Source organism: Pygocentrus nattereri, chromosome 13 (assembly GCF_015220715.1).
Source record: "Pygocentrus nattereri isolate fPygNat1 chromosome 13, fPygNat1.pri, whole genome shotgun sequence".
Classification (NCBI taxonomy): Eukaryota; Metazoa; Chordata; class Actinopteri; order Characiformes; family Serrasalmidae; genus Pygocentrus; species Pygocentrus nattereri.
The window spans coordinates 8762465-8783666 of record NC_051223.1 but is presented as its reverse complement, the minus strand read 5'-3'; the positions used below and the strand labels follow the sequence as shown (position 1 = coordinate 8783666).

At 41.1% G+C, this 21202-nt stretch overlaps 1 protein-coding gene across 4 annotated transcripts in view; it reads left to right on the top strand.

Annotated features, from left to right (window-relative positions):
* Window positions 1-21202, top strand: part of LOC108411007 (tectonic-3) — a 37995-nt gene that overhangs the window by 9951 nt on the left and 6842 nt on the right. The window contains exons 2-8 of one of the 4 annotated variants that reach the window (XM_017682364.2): window positions 9840-10034; window positions 13735-14027; window positions 15379-15493; window positions 15591-15691; window positions 15973-16091; window positions 17507-17615; window positions 19477-19589. In XM_017682364.2, the coding sequence (XP_017537853.2) occupies window positions 9982-10034; window positions 13735-14027; window positions 15379-15493; window positions 15591-15691; window positions 15973-16091; window positions 17507-17615; window positions 19477-19589 (903 nt within the window). In that variant the 5' untranslated portion in view covers window positions 9840-9981. Of the gene's footprint in view, window positions 1-9839; window positions 10035-10867; window positions 10914-11422; window positions 11654-13734; window positions 14028-15378; window positions 15494-15572; window positions 15692-15972; window positions 16092-17506; window positions 17616-19476; window positions 19590-21202 lie in introns of those variants that run through there. The other 3 variants (XM_017682362.2, XM_017682365.2, XM_017682368.2) reach the window with 3 other exon arrangements.

Below are 21202 nucleotides of genomic sequence, written 5' to 3'. Positions count from 1 at the left end.
TGACATTATTTTAAAGCAATTAAAAACACAATCACTGCTCACTGCTGCTCATCTTACTCTGGACTCACGTGATGCTGGTTGTCATGGTAACGTCTACACTATGTGCTTCTCTATGTATGCGTGTAATTTTGGATCTAATTACTTGTAGTGAGCATGTAAAGAGATTTTTCATCAGATTGTTGAACAGAGTGAGCATAAACACCTCAGTCTTAATCTATAATCAGTGTGTATTCAGACAGATTGACAAAAATCTTTGCATGTAAACACAGCCATTGTAAAGGGAAGTTGGGCAAATTATGTCAAAATATGAAAAATAGAGATACAAGGTTTTGTCCCAACAACACTGTTGCATCTAATGTACCTGACAGAGTGTTGCTGTCTTGTGTCCCAAAACTAAAAAAAAATATAAAAAAGAATCATGTTAACTGATTTTATTAACACGTCATTTGTTTTATGGATCACTCTAGCGAATTGGTTCAAAATGAGCTCCCACAGTAAAGAAAACAGTTAAGTAATCATACCTTAGATATTTACATGGATTATGTTATGGTCTATTAAACTCAAGGCTTTAATTGAGATAGTAAAAATGTACATACATAAAAAAAACATAATTTATAGGACACTTTTTACTGGGAGGTGTCTGTCAAAAACCCTAATGCTTTTGTTTTGGTTTTGGTCTGGTCCATGTGCTTTTGTTTTGCTTCCTTCCCGGTCTTGCCCCCTTGTTTCCAGACCCTGCCCTTTATTGTTTTCACCTGTTACCCTATTGTTAACCACCTGTGTCTCATTAGCCGTCCCTGTATTTAAGCTCTGTGTTTTCCCTAGTCTCTCACTGGTCTTTGTTTGAAGTGCTTGATATTGTTTGGTGTTTATTTTTTCCGGCCTCCATTGTGTTTAACCTGTGTTCCTTGTCATGTCTGTCTCCCGATCTATCCGTGTTGGCTCCCTGACCCTGGACCATCTTGACCCTGTAAATGGATTTGCCCCCAATAAATCTCGCTTCTCTATGCATATGTGTCCGCCTCCTTGTTGCTCCCCCGCGTTACACCTAACCCCTAAATTTACACCTGTGAAAATGATACTAACATTTGGGGTTTTTTTTTCAATGTAATATTTATTATTATTATGATTAATAATAATAAAAACTCTACGCTATGCTGTCCCACATTTCATGTCACCGAAACAAACTTTTAGTCTGTAGGCGGAGTCTTATATCAGCCACGCATCTGCATTTTAGAGCAGGAAGTCAGGCCTCAGGGTGAGTAGTTAGATCCCATAGTTTTGAAGTAAATGTGTCCCAAAGTTTAAAAATCAGTGAGAACATTTAGAAACCATCACTAAAGAAACACAGACTTTCTGCAATTAAATAGGTTTTTTTCTATGTTTTAATGAAAATATGATTTTATATGTGTACAACTGTCCAAAGCTGTGTTTGCTGGTCATGTACTGGTTGTGTTTTTGAGTCAAAAGTAGCCAAAATTATCACTATCGAACTGATACATTTGGCAAATTTTCGATAGTGTTGTGATTGTTTCGGCAGTGACAAAATGTAATGTTCAATCATTTATTGTAATAAAAAACTAATTAAGGTTACTCAAAGCAAATTAATAATTAAGGTTATTTAAAGCAAAAATATCTTAGTGTAAAGTGTGTTTTCAACTCTTTGAACCAATTCAGAATGATTCGTATAGACTGTGTACCATAAAGTAACAAATCACTGTTGTCAGAACAAAACCTCATATCTCCAAAATCAGGACTTTTCAAGAGAAGGAGAAAACATACTCTACTTTTTATGTAAGTCAATGGAACCAGATTGTTTTCCAAGTAATTTTGTGCCATTTATTTTGGTCCACTCATCATGAAATTTACAAACAATGTAAAGACCCACAGGTATTTTCAAATTATGTTAAAAACGGAAAAACGAGAAAAATGGAGATACAAGGTTTTGTTCCGACAGCAGTGAAATGAAATTGACTTTTACTTGAATGGTGTTGTCCCATCCTCCCGATATGAACTGAGTCTCCTTCTCAGGATGGAAACTCACAGCGATGACTCGTAACCAGTGTCCGTCCATCACTGTTTTCATACCGCTGTGAAATGCAACCGGCAGGTTCAATACAGACACATTTTAAAAAGCGTTTGATTGATATGTTCATTTTTATTTTCACTGAATTTGGACTGATCTCAACATTCCATCTTGTGACGTTCACATATATCAAATATTAAATTAATCTTAAGGAATTAGCTGAGACAACTGGCATTTCCACACTCCACCCACAAATATGTTCTTTTGTAGCAACTGTGGCTAAACTGGACAAGCATCACAGGATGTTGGCAAAAGTCCTCATATGTCAAAAAGTACAGTGCTTTGTAAGAGTCAGAGACCACCTTTAATTTATTCATTTCTAGTCAAAGCAGCAATTAAGTTGTCCATTTTTTAGGAGAATATTCTTTTAAATGAAAGTGAGAAGTGAGAAGATGACTCAGCACTATGAGTCTGATAGGATGTGTAGCTGTCAAGAAGAACTTCACTGAGAAAAGGAGACGGACACATCAAACAAAGAAGCTGCATGTGTTTTCTAAACAAAGGACTGACCACCACTGAGTCCAGACCTCAGCATCAAAAAGCAGAAAATGTGACCAACTTCTAAGACTGAACTTTGGGGGTGTATCTGCAGATTTCTTTTAGAAACTTAAAGCGAGTTTCCTGAAAACAATAGAAGCTGTGATAAAGGTGAAGGGTGGGCAAATAAATACAGAAACAAACTGACATTATATTTAGTAGGTGAGGCTTCTGTGCCATTTTCAGTTACATACTCACTATAGTGCCAAAAGTATTGGCCTGTCTGCCTTCACATGCATATAAACTTAGGTGACATCCCATTCTAAATCCATAGGGTTTAATATGATGTTGGCCCACCCTTTGCAGCTATAACAGCTTCAACTCTTCTTTGAAGGCTGTCCACAAGGTTTAAAAGTGTTTATGGGAATGTTTGACCATTCTTCCAGAAGCGCATTTGTGAGGTCAGGCACTGATGTTGGACGAGAAGGCCTGGCTCACATTCTCTGCTCTAATTCATCCCAAAGATATTCCATCGGGTTAAGGTCAGGATTCTGTGCAGGCCAGTCAAGTTCTTCCACACCAAATTCGCACATCCATGTCTTTATGGACATTGCTTAGTGCACTGGTGCACAGTCATGTTGTAATAGGAAGGGGCCGTCCCTAAACTGTTCCCATAAATTTGGGAGCATGAAATTGTCCAAGATCTCTTGGTGCTGAAGAGTTCCTTTCACTGGAACTAAGTGGCTGAGCCCAACTCCTGAAAAACAACCCCACACCATAATCCCCCCTCCACCAAACTTTACACTTGGCACAATGCAGTCAGACAAGTACTGTTCTCCTGGCAACCGCCAAATCCAGACTCGTCCATTGGATTGCCAGAAGCGTGATTGGTCACTCCAGAGAACACGTCTCTACTGCTCTCCACCAGTGCATTCCACGCTTTGCATTGCGTTTGGAGACGAAAGCCTTGGATGCAGCTGCTCGGCCATGGTAACCCATTCCATGAAGGTCTCTATGCTGATCTTGAGCTAATCTGAAGGCCACATGAAGTTTGGAGGTTTGTAGAGATTGACTCTGCAGAAAGTTGGTGACCTCTGCGCACTATGCGTCTCAGTATCCACTGACCCCGGTCTGTCATTTTACGTGGCCAACCACTTCATGGCTGAGTTGCTGTCGTTCCCAATCGCTTCCACTTTGTTATAATACCGCTGACAGTTGACTGTGGAATATTTAGTAGTGTGGAAATTTCATGACTGGACTTGTTGCACAAGTGGCATCCTATCACGGTACCATGCTGGAATTCACTGAGCTCCTGAGAGCGACCCATTCTTTCACTAATGTCTGTAGAAGCAGTCTGCAGGCCTAGGTGCTTGGTTTTATACACCTGAGGCCATGGAAGTGATTGGAACACCTGAATTCAATGTTTTGGATGTGTGAGTCAATACTTTTGGAAATATACTTTATGTTTTCTGTTTTTTTCTTAACACTGACAAATGAATAACATGTACTTAATTGCCATTAAAGCTTGTCCAACTATGCAGCTCTAAATGAACGTTTTTGCAGAGAGAGAATGGACAGTGCTGCTGAGTGGACATCGTGAAATGCCTTCAAAATGTATTTCAACATGGTTCTTAACTGGCTACATTCCTACTGGTATCATCCAATTTCAAAATCATATGCAATGCAGTTTAAAAACATTGTAAATTTGTGCTGTATTGAATGATGAGAAATTAAGTCTTTTAGGGTACCTGGCCCCAAAGATTTGTCGTCTCTGGTGGGTGGCGAGGTCATATAGGTAGATAAACGAATCTGAGCCGCCGGTTAGTGCTTGGTGTCCGGATGGAGAGATGGAGAGTGAAAGAGTCTGTCTCTGCATCCTTTCACCATCCCTTGCTTCTTTCAGCCACCACACACACTGCTGTCCCCAGATGTACCAGCACCTCACACTGCCACTGGCATCTGAGAGAGAAGAGAGAGAGAGGAGAGAGAAAGGAGAGAGAGACAGAGTCCCAAACATATACTACATGCCAATTCTACATGGTGCTGTGTACCACACTTTCTGAAGAACAATGGACTGGTTACCACAGAGACCCAGATTACATCAGAAAATACAAAATGCAACCAATTTCTAAGACTGAACTTTGAGGTGTAGACAAATTTCCCTGCAGATTTATTTGAAGACATGAAAGCAAGTATCCCTAAAAGAATGGATCTGTACACAAAATATTCATATATCAATGTTTTGTGGTAAATGTACTAATTGAGAGGTTCTGCTGCTCTGCCAATACACATCATATCAAGCTTACCAACTTGTAGGATGCTTTGGAGCTATCTTCTGTATCTTTTAGACCACTTTATTTACTAATGTTACATGTGAGCTCAGGCTTGATCTTGTTAGCTAGCTAGTTAGTTCCAGTGATATATCAGACTCTCATTTCACTCTCATTTCACTGAGAGACCAAAATACTCTACACTACAATATTGAATGTGGAGAGACACTTTACACTACTATACTACTCTGGAGAGACACTACACTACTACTCTATAATACTATACTGAATGTGGAGAGACACTACACTACTATACTACTCTGGAGAGACACTCTACTATACTACTCTGGAAAAACACTCTACACAACTATACCACTCTGGAGAGACACTCTATACTACTATACTATGCTGGAGAGACACTCTTCACTACTATACTACTCTGGAGATACACTCTACACAACTATATTACTCTGGAGAGACACTACACTACCACTCTATAATACTATAATGAATGTGGAGAGACACTAAACTACTATACTACTCTGGAGAGACACTACACTACTATACTACTCTGGAGAGACACCCTACACAACTATACTACTCTGGAAAGACACTCTACACAACTATACCACTCTGGAGAGACACTCTATACTACTATACTACTCTGGAGAGACACTCTACACTACTATACTACTCTGGAGAGACACTACACTACTACTCTGTAATACTATATATTGAATGTGGAGAGACACTCTACACTACTATACCACTCTGGAGAGACACTACACTACCACTCTATAATACTATTTGGAATGTGGAGACACACTACACTACTATACTACTCTGGAGAGACACTACACTACTACTCTATAATACTATATATTGAATGTGGAGAGACACTCTACACTACTATACTACTCTGAAGAGACACTCTACACTACTACTCTACAGTACTATATTGAATGTGGAGAGACACTCTACATTACTATACCACTCTGGAGAGACACTCTACACTACTATACTACTCTGGAGAGACACTCTACACAACTATAGCACTCTGGAGAGACACTCTATACTACTATACTACTCTGGTGAAACACTGTACACAACTATACTACTCTGGAGAGACACTCTACGCTACTACTACTCTACACTGCTATATTGAATGCGGAGAGACACTCTACACTACTATACTACTCTGGAGAGACACTACACTACTACTCTATAATACTATATTGAATGTGGAGAGACACTCTGCACTACTACACCACTCTGGAGAGACACTCTACATTACTATACTACTCTGGAGAGACACTCTACACAACTATACCACTCTGGAGAGACACTCTACACTACTATACTACTCTGGAGACACACTCTACACTACTACTACTCTACACTGTTATATTGAATGTGGAGAGACACTTTACACTACTATACTACTCTGCAGAGACACTCTACACAACTATACCACTCTGGAGAGACAATCTACACAACTATACCACTCTGGAGAGACACTCTATACTACTATACTACTCTGGAGAGACACTACACACAACTATACTACTCTGGAGAGACACTCTACACTACTACTACTCTACACTGCTATATTGAATGTGGAGAGACACTCTACACTACTACACTACTCTGGAGAGACACTCTATGCTACTACTACTCTACACTGCTATATTGAATGTGGAGAGACACTCTACACTACTATACTACTCTGGAGAGACACTCTACGCTACTACTACTCTACACTGCTATATTGAATGTGGAGAGACATCCTACACTACTATACTACCCTGGAGAGACACTCTATGCTACTACTACTCTACACTACTATATTGAATATGGAACCTCACTACAATATCATGGCCTCTACAGACCACAGTCCAGAATTTTCAGCTTTCCTCTCAGGCTCTGTTGATTCAAATCTGTGTTGTAATGAGCTATAATACGATTACGAGAAAGGCTAGAGGAGATTAGATCAGTGAGGTGGAAAATATCCTTCGAAATACTAGATGTCCTCCTTTTAGCCTTTGATTTAGCATGCCCACCAACTGCTAGTATCCAGTGCTTTCCAGTCAGTTTTGTTTCTGAAGGTTCTTTGAACCGCTGGCTGCTCTGCAAGGGGCCTAAGAGTGTTTGTGTGCCAATGCAGAAAGCCTTTGGCAGCCGGTCAGACTGAACTCCACTGTTGACCGTATTGCTGCTCAGCCAACCATACTGACTTATAAACCAGTTACTTAACATAAAAAGCAGCTTCCTGTCAAGTGTTATTTTTATAAGAATGAGAGGGCATTAGAGGGCTGTAAATTGTTGCTGATTCTCCCGGTTCTCCCTGAGATAGGAAACACAGGCCAGTTGTATCCAGAGCTTTCTCTCCAGCTGAAGGCCACAGCACTACAAATGTATAAATGTATGTTTTTGCTTGGTAAAAAAAATATTTAATTTACACAATTTTCTCCTCATCACAAGGCACTGCAGTCAGTGGTGCATGAAGTTTGCTTCTCTGAAACTATGAAGCTAACATGTAGTGGAAGCTTATACTACATACTGTGACTGTACATCTAAATCATCACACACTAACCTCAAACTGTGTGAAGTTGTTGAGTAAACTCAAATAGACTTGCTTATGTTGTTTCTGACACTGTGTGACACACTGTTATCTATAGACATGGACAAAAGTACATTAGCATCGCTAAAACAGCAGTGGCAGCCATCTTGAAGCCTGAATTTTACCTGTACTTTGGTCCATTTTTAAAAGCAAAATGAAAATGACATGGAAATGGGTATGTGAGGTCACTTACATCCACTTCTCATCTGGTGTGAGTTGAAGTAATGTATCTGAAAATAACGTATCAGTTTATGCAGTGCATAGCAAATGCCCCATTTTTCTTTGGACACCTATGGGTGTTAAAATGGACAAATACCAGTAGGGGACTGGGATGGCAGCAGCCAACATGGCTGCCCCACCACTGAAGCTGGTAGAGGCTTCTTTTTTCGCTCATATTTTTCGCTCGTATTTTCCCTTATATGCTATAGACAACTTGTTCTCTTTTTTTAACTTATTTTAGATCCCTGCTGGTTTCTGCGACATATATTCTTTGCGCTCTTCAGCTTCAGACTGTACAGCATTTTCCATTTAAATTAATCAGTCAACAAGTCAGTCTGTTTTGTTGATCCTAACTGACAGAAAGTGTGTGTAGACGTACTCACAGGTGGCCAGTAGCAGGCAGTGTGACTGCCCACTCTGGGTGAAGCGCAGGCTGGTTACAGGCAAAGCTGAGAGAACACTGCTGCTGTCCTTCAAAGTCTGGGTCAGTTCACCGCTGTCGGTGCTATACACCTGTGAGATTTAAACAACAATCAAAAGGTTCCATGGTTCCATGTGTCATTAACCCTTGAAAGTCTCAAGTAATGTGTAAAATTGTGTTTTAGCATCTGCAACAAACCTTGATGGAACCATCGCAGAGCCCAACAGCAAGCAGTGATCCATCATTACTGAACTGACATGTCATGACCTCACAGCCACACTCTCTGGAATAGATGGAGAACAGGAGTTAGGATGAATCCAGAATCAGCCAAGACATGATTGTTGACCAATCTTTGCTTCTTTAGTTATGCTCTGGAGATGTAATGTAGCTAAAACGTACTGGAATGAAACTTCTAGACACATGCCAGCATTGTTTTAACTGCATTACTACATCAGACTGCAATATGGTGTCCCACAAGGCTCTGTTTTAGGGCCCCAGGTTTTGTTTTTCTAACTTTCCATCTGCCCGTTGGACAGGTGTCAGCTCAGACACATTCAAAACAGGATTATTGAGGGTGCACCTCAAGTTCATTTGAAATAAGGTTGCAGATTTCTGTGCAAACAAAAACCTTGGTCCTTGGTATAATCCTGGATGCTAGCGTACCACCAGAGTGCCATGTAAGCAATATTGCTAAGATTTTTCACTTACTCAATGTAGCAGATCCAAAATAAGACATATGCATTGTGACAACCCCTTTTGCGCCCTCTGCTGGCCGAGCAGTGACAGGTAAGGCCAGTGGGTGGAGTTGGAGCTAAACTTGACAACACCTGTGTGTAATTAGGAGAGGAGCTATAAGAAGGGTTGAGAGTTGTGTTTAGGGCCACATGTTGAGAGAACATCTTGTCCTGTGGTCTCCCTCTCTTTGTGTCCCTTTCTCTCTCCCACTTTTTCCTATTGTAAGATTTTGGGAGCTGAGAATGCTGGCTATGTCCGATTTGGAGTCGCCTTTATTTTTAATTCTGCATCACTCTAAATCTTTCCCCTAGATAACCTTTCCTAACATTTTAATACTTAAAGCTTAAATAAAGATACTTATATTTTGTTATAAGTTTGTGGTCGTAATGAGCTCGCCGTAACAGCATCAGGAAAAGAAAGTCTGAGCATTTCACTCTCATCTACACTGCCTTCCTGTTATGTCTTGCTTTAACCCCAAAGCTGGGTCTTATGACATTTAAAGTGCTTAATAGCCAGGCTCCAGTATATTTTACTGATCTATTGAAGCATTATAGCCCATCCAGACCTATTCACTCAGCTGAGGCAGGCTTACTGAAAATCCCTAGGATCGGGATTGGGCAGGAAACATCCTGAACAGGTCACCAGTCCATCACAGGTATTCTTAAACAGACTTCCTTATATGGTTTCTGATGTTGTTTTGACACACTGCTATATAAAAAATGGGCCAAAAATTTGGTCAGACTGAGTTAAAGTTTAAAGAGAGCCACCACGACTATTTGTCTATATTTATGGATAAAGTATGTATTATAGTGTCATGAACCACATAAGAAAGTCTATTTTAAAAAAGCTACTGAATCAAGCTGCAGACAGCAAACTAGTTTTGGCTAAAATTTGCTTTCTGGATTTGCCTTTAAGGAGTGAATGAGGCCGGTGCTCACAGCACTGAGTGTATGTGGAGGTCTCCATCTGTCTTGGGTTGGGTTTGATCTCCTGAGTCCTCTTTCTTGGCAGGAAAGTGTGCTGGAGCCTGGACGGAGAGGCGACTCTGCATTTGAGGGGCTTCGTTTGGTTCTGTTTCTGAATCGCTCCCAGTTTCGCGGACATCGTCATCCTCTGTGTCTGTATCGGAGTCTGAGAGGCTGAGGTGATCTGGATGTTGAACTTGCCGCTTTGTCCGCTGAAGGCCCTCGTCTGCAAGTCCTGGAGGTGCCGGAAACCTGTTTGACAACTAGATGGAATGACCTCAGACATATTACTGACAGTATCAATATTTCCCAGATATAACATATAATCTCATCATCTGAGAGTGAACTTATTTTATCAATCTGGCAATAAAAACTGGCCAATTTTTAAAGTGTGGCTATACTGAACTCAGTGTGGCCAAGCAATGTTGGGCCATTTTCTAATACTTCTACTTCTACATTTGTAAACTATGGAAGCCACAATTTCCACAACTGAAAAAAAAATATAGCCATTTATTAATTCATAACAATGGAAATGTTTTCTATAATTATGACATACACTCACTTGCCACTTCAACCTGTACTGACTACGCTAAGAGGATCCACTGTAAACATCTCTTTAACGGTTCACGTTACCGTACTTAAGGAGATTGTAAACACGATAGTTTTCACCCAGTTTAGTTTTTGGGAGCTACTTTTTAATTCAACTTTTTAAACTAACGTTAATAGAAGTAACATCACTTGTGTTGTATAAAAATCTCACCTCTAAAGCCATGTCCTTTTTTTGTGCTTTTCCTTTTCCTTCTTTCTCAAACTGAATCGCTTTTCTTCGCCCAACAGTCGACGTTGCTTAGCAACCACGTTAACTCAAAGCTTTGGGCACGTATCAAATCGACACTCCTTCCCTCGTTCACTACGCTTTAAGTGAAGTCTAAGGATCGGAAGTGTGCCTAACCTGATTAGTTTATAAGCGACACTGGTATATACTGTATACTACATAATGTACTGTTAAATAATAATTGTTAGGACTGATTTCCAGATTGGACATAAAGCGCACCATTTCCTTACAATGTGTAACGTTAGTGCACTAAATAGGAGAGTGATTTGAGATGCAACCTGCGGGGTTCGTATTGCTGCAAGTTGTTCAAAACTAGCGATTTGTGCTTCGATTTTAAAACAATTTCTTGACTGTTTAAAACGAACGTGCAGTAAAAACGCCCTGAAATGATATGATATGACAAAAAAATCACGGTTGCTTTTGTGTATTTGATGAGCTACAACAAACGTAAGCTACATGCTTAGGTTGTGCGTATTTTTATTGCTAGCATCGAGCTAGCTAGTTAGCTTAATATTGAACTATATAGTTTATTATTTTAGTAATAACTAACCTTTTATTACGTGTCTTGCTTTATATAATCTAAACATAAAAATGAACGATAGGGGAGTCGGAATTCAAATAATGGACTATGTGATCCCTTTTCTATAGAAAAAACATTAAAATAAAATAAAATAAAGATAAAAACACGACGCAGAAAACAGTCAAAACAGCGCCGCCACTAATAGACGGATTACGGTTTGCATATCACGAGCTCTCGTCCGAAGGTGCTGATTGGTGCAATGGAATTCTGGCGACTTCCTTGGCGACGGCGGCCGTTGCGTCGCTGAGATGATTCCCGTTCATATTTTGTGTTTATTATTTATTTTATGATTCGGTATCACAGATTAAAGTGTTCTGTTTAACTTCAGTAACGTTAGCAATTCTCATTAATGTCACGCTGGTCACCAGCTTTATTCGAATAAGCTCTTCAGGCTGCTTGTTTACTTTCCGTACCTCTGACCACACGGAGCTCGTGTTCCCGAGAGGTTTGGTCACTATAATCCACAGTTTTGGCCACTGTTGTGATGTAAATCTGTGTAGTAATGATGAGCGATGTGCTTAAATTTCAGGACACACGCTTATTTAATAGCTTGGTACTTTTTAGTTTGGTTGACCGACTGGTCACTTCATTAATCCCACCTCTTTATTTCTACACTCATTGCACTTTGTAGTTCTACAGTTACAGACTGTAGTCGATCTGTTTCTCTGATACTTTGTTCCCCTGTTCTTCAGTGATCAGGACCCCCATGGACACCCACAGAGCAGGTACTATTTGGGTGGTGGGTCATTCTCAACACTGCAGTGACACTGACTGGACAGAGAACCAAAAATATCTGACCACTGATGAAGGTCTAGAGGATGACCAACGCAAACTGTACAGCAGCAGATGAGCTGTTGTCTCTGACTTTACATCTACAAGGTGGACTGACAAGGTAGGAGTGTAATAGATTGGACAGTGAGTGGACACGGTGTTTAAAAACTCCAGCAGCTCTGCAGTGTCTGATCCACTTGCACCAGCGCAACACACACTAGCACACCACCATCACATCACTGTTACTGCAGTGCTGAGAATGATACACCACCCAAATAGTACCTGCTCTGTGAGGGTCCATGGGGGTCCTGACCACTGAAGAACAGGGTAAAAGGGAGCTAACAAAGTATCAGAGAAACAGATGGACTACAGTCTGTAACTGTAGAACTACAAATGGCTCCTATACGGTCAGTGGAGCTGATAAAATGGACAATGAGCGTAGAAACAAGCAGGTGGACTTAATGAAGTCTATATGTGTGTGTAGTGGACTCATTGTTAAGCAAGCAATCTTATTGTGTTTCCATCTTATAACACCCATGCTCTGATCATGTGACATCACAACACAACTTACTGTAGTCTGACTCACTCACCGTTCAAACTTCACACCAGAAGAAGTGGATATTCTGGTCTTCTTGGCCAAAAACAGGCCTGGAAATTTATGCATAGGAAATAATTATATTTGAATTGCAATAATTATGATTCAGAAAAATCACAATTAGATGTTTTCCCCAGATCATCCAGCTCTAGGAGTTAGTGAAGACTTTGGGAGGACCTTAGAGGGCAAAGAAAACAAATAGACTCTTGACTAAATCCAGTTCAAAGTTCAAACTGGAACTCTTTATTTTGGACATAATATGAGACGATCCAAATCACTGGGAGTGGCTGTTGTGCTTGGAACAGTTGAAGTTAAAAGAGGAAGAGGACGGCCAGCAGAAGGCAGGATAATCTGGAGAAACACAGTCCATATGGCTGCCAGGAGTCGGCGAACCAGCTTGACAGCACTTTATATTATACTTAATCCATCTTAGGCTACGTTCAAATTGCCAGGCTGAAGTGGCACAAATCTGATTTTTTTGCCCTAATGTGTCTCAGATCTGGTGTTTTCAGGGCTGTGTGGACACAAATCTGATCTTTTCAAATCCCACCTGTGCCACTTTTATACGTGGTCCTAGATCGGATACGTATCCGATTTGTGGCCGTGAGACCTGAATGTGACGCTCAGATCGGAATTCACGTGCTTTTCTTTCACTGCGCGTGCGCTGTCATTCAGCGTTACCATGGCAACAGCACCAAACAGAAGCTAAAGCCTATAAACAATGGAAAAGGCTCATCTCACCTTTTTTCTCCTTCGCCTGGCTCTAATAATGAAACTGAGAGCTGATCAGAGCTAATGATCTTCGCAGCGAAGCTCGTTCTGCTTGTTAGTTTGTGCTGATGATGCAGTGATTCAGTCATGTGACGTTACTGAGTAGGATGAGCTCATGAGGGTCATTTCAGGATGCCGGTTCGTCACATTAATGATGGATTTGAGTCACTAACCTAAACCAGTGTGAACCATCGGTGCAGAGAGATCAGATTTGAGCAAAATATCTGACTTGAACAATGAGGCTTGTAATGTAAACGAAGCTTTATATTAACTGTATTTCATACTGATTCAATCTTATACTAACACTAGATTACACTCTCTGTTTAATACCGTGTCGTACCTCCATGCTGACTGTGTCTCACTGATGCTAACTGTCGTGTTTTCTGCAGAATGCTGTCTCGCTGTTCCCTTCTGCAGCTGGTCTTGGCTCTTGGGGTGATTTTGCCGCCGGCTACAGACTCGCAAGGCACTGAGAGCTACACCAGACTGCCTCCTGTGGATTGGGATGAACATCTGTTTACAGAAAATCTGACAGCTGCAGCAGCAACGATCCACTCCATTACAGCTGGAGCCTCAGATCCTTTGGACACCGCCACCCCAAGTGTTATTCCAAGAGGATTTGATGACCGCGCCATGTCCACTGTCAGCCCCTTGACCGAAGAGCCGATCACAACTTCCACTGGTACTGCACTGATTTTCTGAATTGCTAATATGTTAAAATTATTTTGTTTTATCCACACTAAACCAGCATGATCGTTAATGTGTTCATTTAATTGATATTAGGCAGAATAGTATTAAATATCTAATAACAATAAACTGGATATCGACTCTGCTCTCAGTGACTGGTTAAATGGTTAGGATGCAAACAAAGTCATTCAAAGTGGTTTGGTGTGAAATGCTCCGTTCTAGAGAAACTTTTCTGACTCTATTTTGATTCGAGCCAGAATTGTTCACAGTGGTGGTGATAGGAACCAAATGTCCACCTCTAAAAGCTCCCTCACAAGTTATGGTAAGGTTATTACACAGAATGTGCGGTCTGATGTCTCAGACATTGAGCGCGTTTACATACACTCAATAATCCAATCATAATCACATTTCTGCAGTTGTCTGATTATTCAAATGATCACGTAAACAGCACACTATGATTTCTTAGAGTAAGGTCTAGAAATCTGATTCGCTGTATTTTAGCTCAGTAATCAGGTTTCTCAGTGCTGTGAACTCTTACTCTGATTTCTTTCGGATTTCTCAGTCTGAGCATGTGCGAAAACAGACAGCGGTACCGGAAATAAGCGAGCAGCTGGAACCAAATACATGCTTGACGAAATGAAGGATTTAAATATTCTTCATCTTCTAGAAGATGCGTGTTCATATTTTTAGGTTTTGTTGGTTTTATAAATGAAAATAACACATTGTCTACAGAGAACACGTCTGCAGGTTTCTGCTGTTTATTTGCTGAAATGAACATTGCAAATAAACCAATAAAACAAAATGTGGCTTGTGCAAAAGTTAAACATTTTATGTTTAATTGTGATGTTAAACTCAGCAAATAAATATAAATTGTGCATTACAATTAGCAAAAAAATGAAATGTTTATGTTCCCTGTAGGGGATGTGTTAACTTTCACTTTCTTCTTTATGCACACAGTGTGCAGGGAGTTATTTCACGTTTGTTATACATGCGTTTATATGCAAAATTGTTCCCAAAACTTTTTTAGTTTTACCAAAGTTATGTAGTGGACTTTTTAACCATTTATCCATAAATGAACCCTTTTACACATCTGCTGATTACCTGCTGTGCAGTAGAGACATCAATATTGGGATATACTTAAAATAAATTTTGCACTGAAATCATGATGTATCAGTATTTTAATTTGGTTTCTAATCCAAATAGAACTTTTTTTATATCGGGTAGTAATTTCTATTTTTCCAGTTTGTTTTAATTAGACAATATCTGAAACCCCTGGTAACATCTCCAACTGGTGCTCAAACATCTGCTAACATGATCCCTGTTTCACGATGTTCCTTTGGCTGCAGATTGCGTTTGTGATCTCACGCCAGATTTCTGTGACATCGCCTGCTGCTGTGACGTGGTGGATTGTGGAGTCGCCAACCTGAGCTCTGTTTTCAGTGGGTGCAAGCAGGAAACTAGGTAAACTCGGGATGGACTGATATTTAATAATACAGTAGAAAAATATTTGATGTTCAGAGAAATGTAGTGAGTATTGAAGTGTCTTGCTTGATTTGAGGCCTGGAGTGTGTGTTGAGAGCTGGCTGATGTTTCGAGCCAACGTGGACCCCCAGCTTGTGACAGTGACTGACTCGCTGTTCTGCGTTCGGAAAGGGAACGGTAAGGCTCCTTTCAGCACAGATCTTTCAATGCACTGGTTCTGTTTTAGCCTTCCTCGGACCCTCGTACAAAAGACTGGGCGCCCCTGATCAAATTACGTGTTATTTAAAGGGAAAACTTAAAACATTAACTTGCGTTGAAAGTAAATAATTTATTGCCTTCTCCTGTAAAGTTGGCATTTTGGAGATGTTTTTTGGGGATGTTTTTCAGGACAGTCGTGTGCAAATGTTTGCTGATGTGTATAAAACTAAACATTGCCTTTTGTTCTTTTCCACATTTAGAGACAGATGCAGCGCAGACTCTACCTGCCCTCTCTGAGGGGACGTTCTCCATCTTCTCTCCTCATTTCTCACTACAGGAGCCCGCCCCCTACCACAGCCGCAACTCAAGCTTCTACAAGGTGTGCCGCTTGGTCTACTATGAAATAAAACTACTGAACAGAGTTCGAAGATGTAACGGTATAAGCAGATGGAAATATTCTTTTGTATGACTCCGTCATCTCTGCTGTAGTTGTGTAATGGAGTCATTCCATGTGATCGGTGCCAAATGCTAATTTGAATTTTTTTGATGTGAAGTTATCACAGTTTTTTGTCATTAGTACTTTCAATTACATATTGCTTTTACTGAAAAACAGCTTTTCCCATCTAAATACATAAACAGGATCCAGAAACACTGCTGTCTTTTCTGGGCCCGAGCTTTTGAAGATGGACTGAGGCAAAATTGAAAACTGTCCTGTGGTCTGATGAATCAAAATTTGAAATTCTTCAAATTCATAGATGCTGCGCTCTCTGGGCTAAAGACCATCTGGCTTGTTATTAGCACAGTTCAAAAGCCAACATCTGTGATGGCATGGGTGATTTGCACATCCATTAATGTTGTGGGTAGTGGGTAACATCTCTGCCTTCCATGCTGTAGGCTGGGCTTCAATCCTCACCTGGGCAAACACCCTACACTATACCAATAAGAGTCCTTGGGCAAGACTCCTAACGCTACCTTCGCCTACCTGTGTAAAATGATCAAATTGTAAGTCGCTCTGGATAAGAGTGCCAGCCAAATGCCATAAATGTAAATGAATGATATATACAGGTTTAAAGCAACACATGCTGCCATCCAGACAACGTCTTTTTCAGGGAAGGCATTGCTTAAGACAATGACAAACCACATTCTGCATGTATTACAACAGCATTTCTCTGTATTAAAAGAGTCCGGGTACTAAACTGACCTACCTGTCACCCATTGATAACAATTTCACGCATTATGAAATGAGAAATATGACAAAAGAGACCCTGAACTGTTGAGCAGCTGAAATCATATATCAAGAGTGAATAAGGAAAACATTTCACTTTCAAAACTTCAGCAGTTGGTCTCCTCATGTGTGAAGCAACACGCTGCTAAACAACTTTTTTGAACCATGTTGTTGGCATCAAATTCAAAATGAGCATATATTTTTCAAAGAACAATAACATTTTTCAGTTTCAACATTTTATATGTTGTCTTTGTACTGTTTTCAGTTAAATATATGGTTTAAATGATTTGCACACTTTTATTTACATGTTGCAAAGCATCCCAACTTTTTGGAAATGGAGTTGTTTATAGAACTCATGGTTCTAAATAGAATCATTGCCTTTACTAAAGAACCTTTGAAAAACCATAATTTTTAAGTGTGTATGTTAATGATGAATTCATATATTTCAGTTTGAAAAAATTTGGTCCATTTAGTGCTAGTCCTTTTCCACTGTCTTCCACTGTTGTGTACTTTTCTACTTGGCCAGGTTGAACATCATATTTAGCACTGACCATTTCTCATTGTTACAGGTGGATGACATCATTCTGACATATTACAACGCCACATCCGCAGTGAGCGTGCTCAGACACCCATCGCCAGGGGCGGCATCTTCATCCTGCGTGGACCGCAATCCTGCAAGTATGGCTGAATTTTCATTTTGTTCAGCTGTTTGACAGGAAAAAAAATAATATTAGAGCTGCTCTTCCCCGCAAATGCCCCTTGCAGTGGACCATTTGTAAAATTACCTCAGCCAATAACAATCACGTTTAAACTTTCCTTCCTCCATCAAGCGAAAGAAGAAGTCACCGTAACAAACCTGCAGTGAGAACGACTCAGAATTATTAGACCAAAGGTAGTGGAAAGGTGTTATTGAGGAGTGTAAAATGCCTGACCCACTATCCAGATCCTGCCCAAAGCTGAAAAAGTTTTAAGACCATACCATAGAGCTAGTGACAGACAGATTTATGCTGGTTCTAAGATAAAGTAAACTTTATCCAAGTTAGGACTGTATACTATACCTGTGTCCCTTCAAAGGACGCAGTCTTCGAAGGATGTATAGACCCGCGATGACAGTCTGCCCTATGGCAGATTTCCTAATAGCGTCACATCTGCTGTTACCATTGCATCATGAAATGCCACTATTTTTAAGTTCCTTAAAGATGAATCCAGTAACTTTTTAATTAATTTATTTATTTTTATATTAGAGCTAGGGATGCTTCTCCCTGTCTGCTCTTTGCTCCCTAAAACAAAACAAAACGTTAGCGCCAGTTTTGCTTCAGACTACATTGCCTTTTTTTTTACATTTGTATTGTTCAGTATTCCACTCAGTTTAAACCCAGTACTTCCATTTAAAAGTGTTTCCTCAGCCACTGTTTGTTGCCATGGGAAAGAAGGACACATTCTCTGCCATATATGAAGGAGCCTTCGAAATGGTACAGGCTAGTCACGCCACTGTGACGCAATTGGCCTTCGGATGCAGCCCCTGAATTGGGACACAGTATTTCTGTATAAAGAGAAATATGAATGTTAAGTGATACTTTATTAATCCCACAAACAGGGAAATTCCATCTCCGCATTTAACCCATCTGTGAAGTGAAACATCACATACACACAAGTGAATAGACACACACACTAGGGGGCAGTGAGCACACTTGCCCGGAGCAATGGGCAGCCTTATCCACGGTGCCCTGGGAGCTTTTGGGGGTTAGGTGTCTTGTACAAGGACACCTCAGTCATGTGCTGTCAGCCCTGGGGATTGAACCAGCAACCTTCCAGTCACAGGGCCATTTCCCTAACCTCCAGCCCACGACTGCCCCATGTGCTTGCACACATGACATTCTTTATATTGCTGTTATCAAAGTTTGCCAAAAGATCTTGTGCAAAAGATGAGAAGCCCTCCTCAGCATCTAACAGCTCTGCGTGTTCCAGTCTGGGATCTAGCTCCATTGTTAGCTTTAGCTTTAGTTCATCTGAAGGTGTAGCTTGTGCTGCTATAGCAAAAATATATCACAATACTTTCTCCAACAATATTTATTTGTCACGATATTTATTTTTTCCGACAAGTGATCATTTGGAACAGAGAGAAAAGAATCAGCACTTAAGGTAGCCTGTACTGAAAGGTCGATGGAACAATAACAAATGAGGTGGGACGTGACGTTATTTCCATTGTTAACATTATAAGCACTCCTGGGTCAAATTATTCCTTTAAATCATGCAAACACATGACTCCAAACAGGGGCACGATAGCAGTGATTTTCCAAACTCCCACTCATTTCTGTCACAGAGAAAACCACCTTAGAACCGGCGTTCCTACAGAATGATGGCATCAAACGTATATGGAGGCCTTATAGGTTTGTGGAGCCCATAAAATGGTAATTGAGTGGAGGCACTCAAGGCTGCTCTGGAGATTGTAGTACATACATCAAGGAAACGACAGACACAGACAGCCAAGGGAAAGAAGTTGCATTTACATGTTTCATTGTGGTTCTTTCTTTCTCAGAGTTCCTGCGTTCTGGCTCTCTGTCCTGTTCACGAGCTGTGAGCGCTCAGTCTTGTGGAAGAGACGGCACGCTGAGCATTCGTTCCTATTTCACTGGCTTCAGACTCCTCAGGGTAGGTCTGGGTAAATCGACCTCAAATCACCAGATTTCAGAAAAGATTGTAACCGAAATGTTTTCAGTGGTAGACTAGTGCAAAATAGTGTATATGTCAGACCCAAGTAATAAAATACAAATTAGATTTTTTGTAAATAGATTGTTTAATGGGTTTGTAATGATGTATTGTGGAGATATAGAGAACCAAAGTTGCTCTACCTATTTGGCAATGATTTGCAGTGGTTCTGTTAATCAATGTGATATTGTATCTCTTGGATCGAGGGTAGTTGTCGTGAGAAATGTAGTCTCTAGAGTGAGATGTTTAGGTTCGAAGACCAGGGAATGTGAGTTTGATCCCCGGTGATGCTACAGCCATGTATGGCCGGGAGTCCAGGAGAGCACAATTGGCCTCACTCTCTCTGGGTGCGAAGGATGGCCCCCCCGTCTCCCCCATCACTTACTGTGATGCAAGCCTAGCTGACGTAACAGAGGGGGCTTAGGGTTCTCCTCCAAGCGTGTTCAGCTGTTCATTAATATTGCATTAGCAACAGTTTGAGAAGATGTGGTGGTGCTTCACAGGTCTTGGAGGAAGCTTGTGTTTGTCTTCGCCCTCCTAACGCTGGTGGTATTGTATGTGTTTGGGGGAGTCCTGATTAAAGAGTAGAATTGGATACAATTAAAATGAGGAATAAATTGGAAAAAAAGACTAGTGAGACCCCCTTCTGCTCATGTGTCTTGAAAGTTGGGGGGGGTCTTTTTTCCTACTAACTGGTGAATGCAGAAGAAAAGCTAGTATTATCTATATAGCTAATGTTTTATTGCATATATTACTGCAGTAGCTGTCTTCAAATAATCATTACAGTGGAGAAAATGGATTATCTAAATGACAGAAAGACTCGTCCGATAAAGAGGACAACAAGCTTCTGGGGGAGGGGGGCCCATGCTACAGTGAGTAGGGCCACCTACCTGGCTCTGCTCGCTGTGATGCGTGATGTCCCACTCCTCCCCTTTTTTCCCCCCTTACAATGACACATTTCATGACACAGTACAGTACACACAGGGCTTTGGGGGGCAGGTGTCACTCAGTGGATGGTGGGTGGCGCTGCTGATGTGACCTCACTTATCTGCTCACTGCTACCTGCCCCTCAATTTTATTTACACATTAGACATTGAGGGCCTTGGGGGGCAGCGTGGCAGTGTGCTGTTATTCAGTACTACATTGCCTCTGTCCCTCCAATTTTAATTGCACTGTAGCTCACACACATTCTTTTCATTTCACACACATATTGAGTGTGGGGGGGGGGGGGGGGGTGGGCAGGTCCTCTCACACCGGTTTGGTGCACCCTGCCTGGTGGGGAGACCGGCCGGTCATTCGGGGCCGGGGTGGCTGCCTCCCTGGGTTACCGCTGACCCGTGCTGGTGTCCGCCCGCCGATACTGTGAGTCCATGTATGTTCCGTGTGTATGCATGAGTGGGTGACTGGTGTGTGCGAGTGTGGGTGTGGGTGTGTGTGGGTGCATGTGAACATGTGTGTGTGGACAGCTGGGCCTGGGTCTATGACTTGCTGAGCCTGGACATCTGTGGTACATGGTGGTGGGCAGGAGTTACCCCTCCCCACCGCTCCCCGCTGCT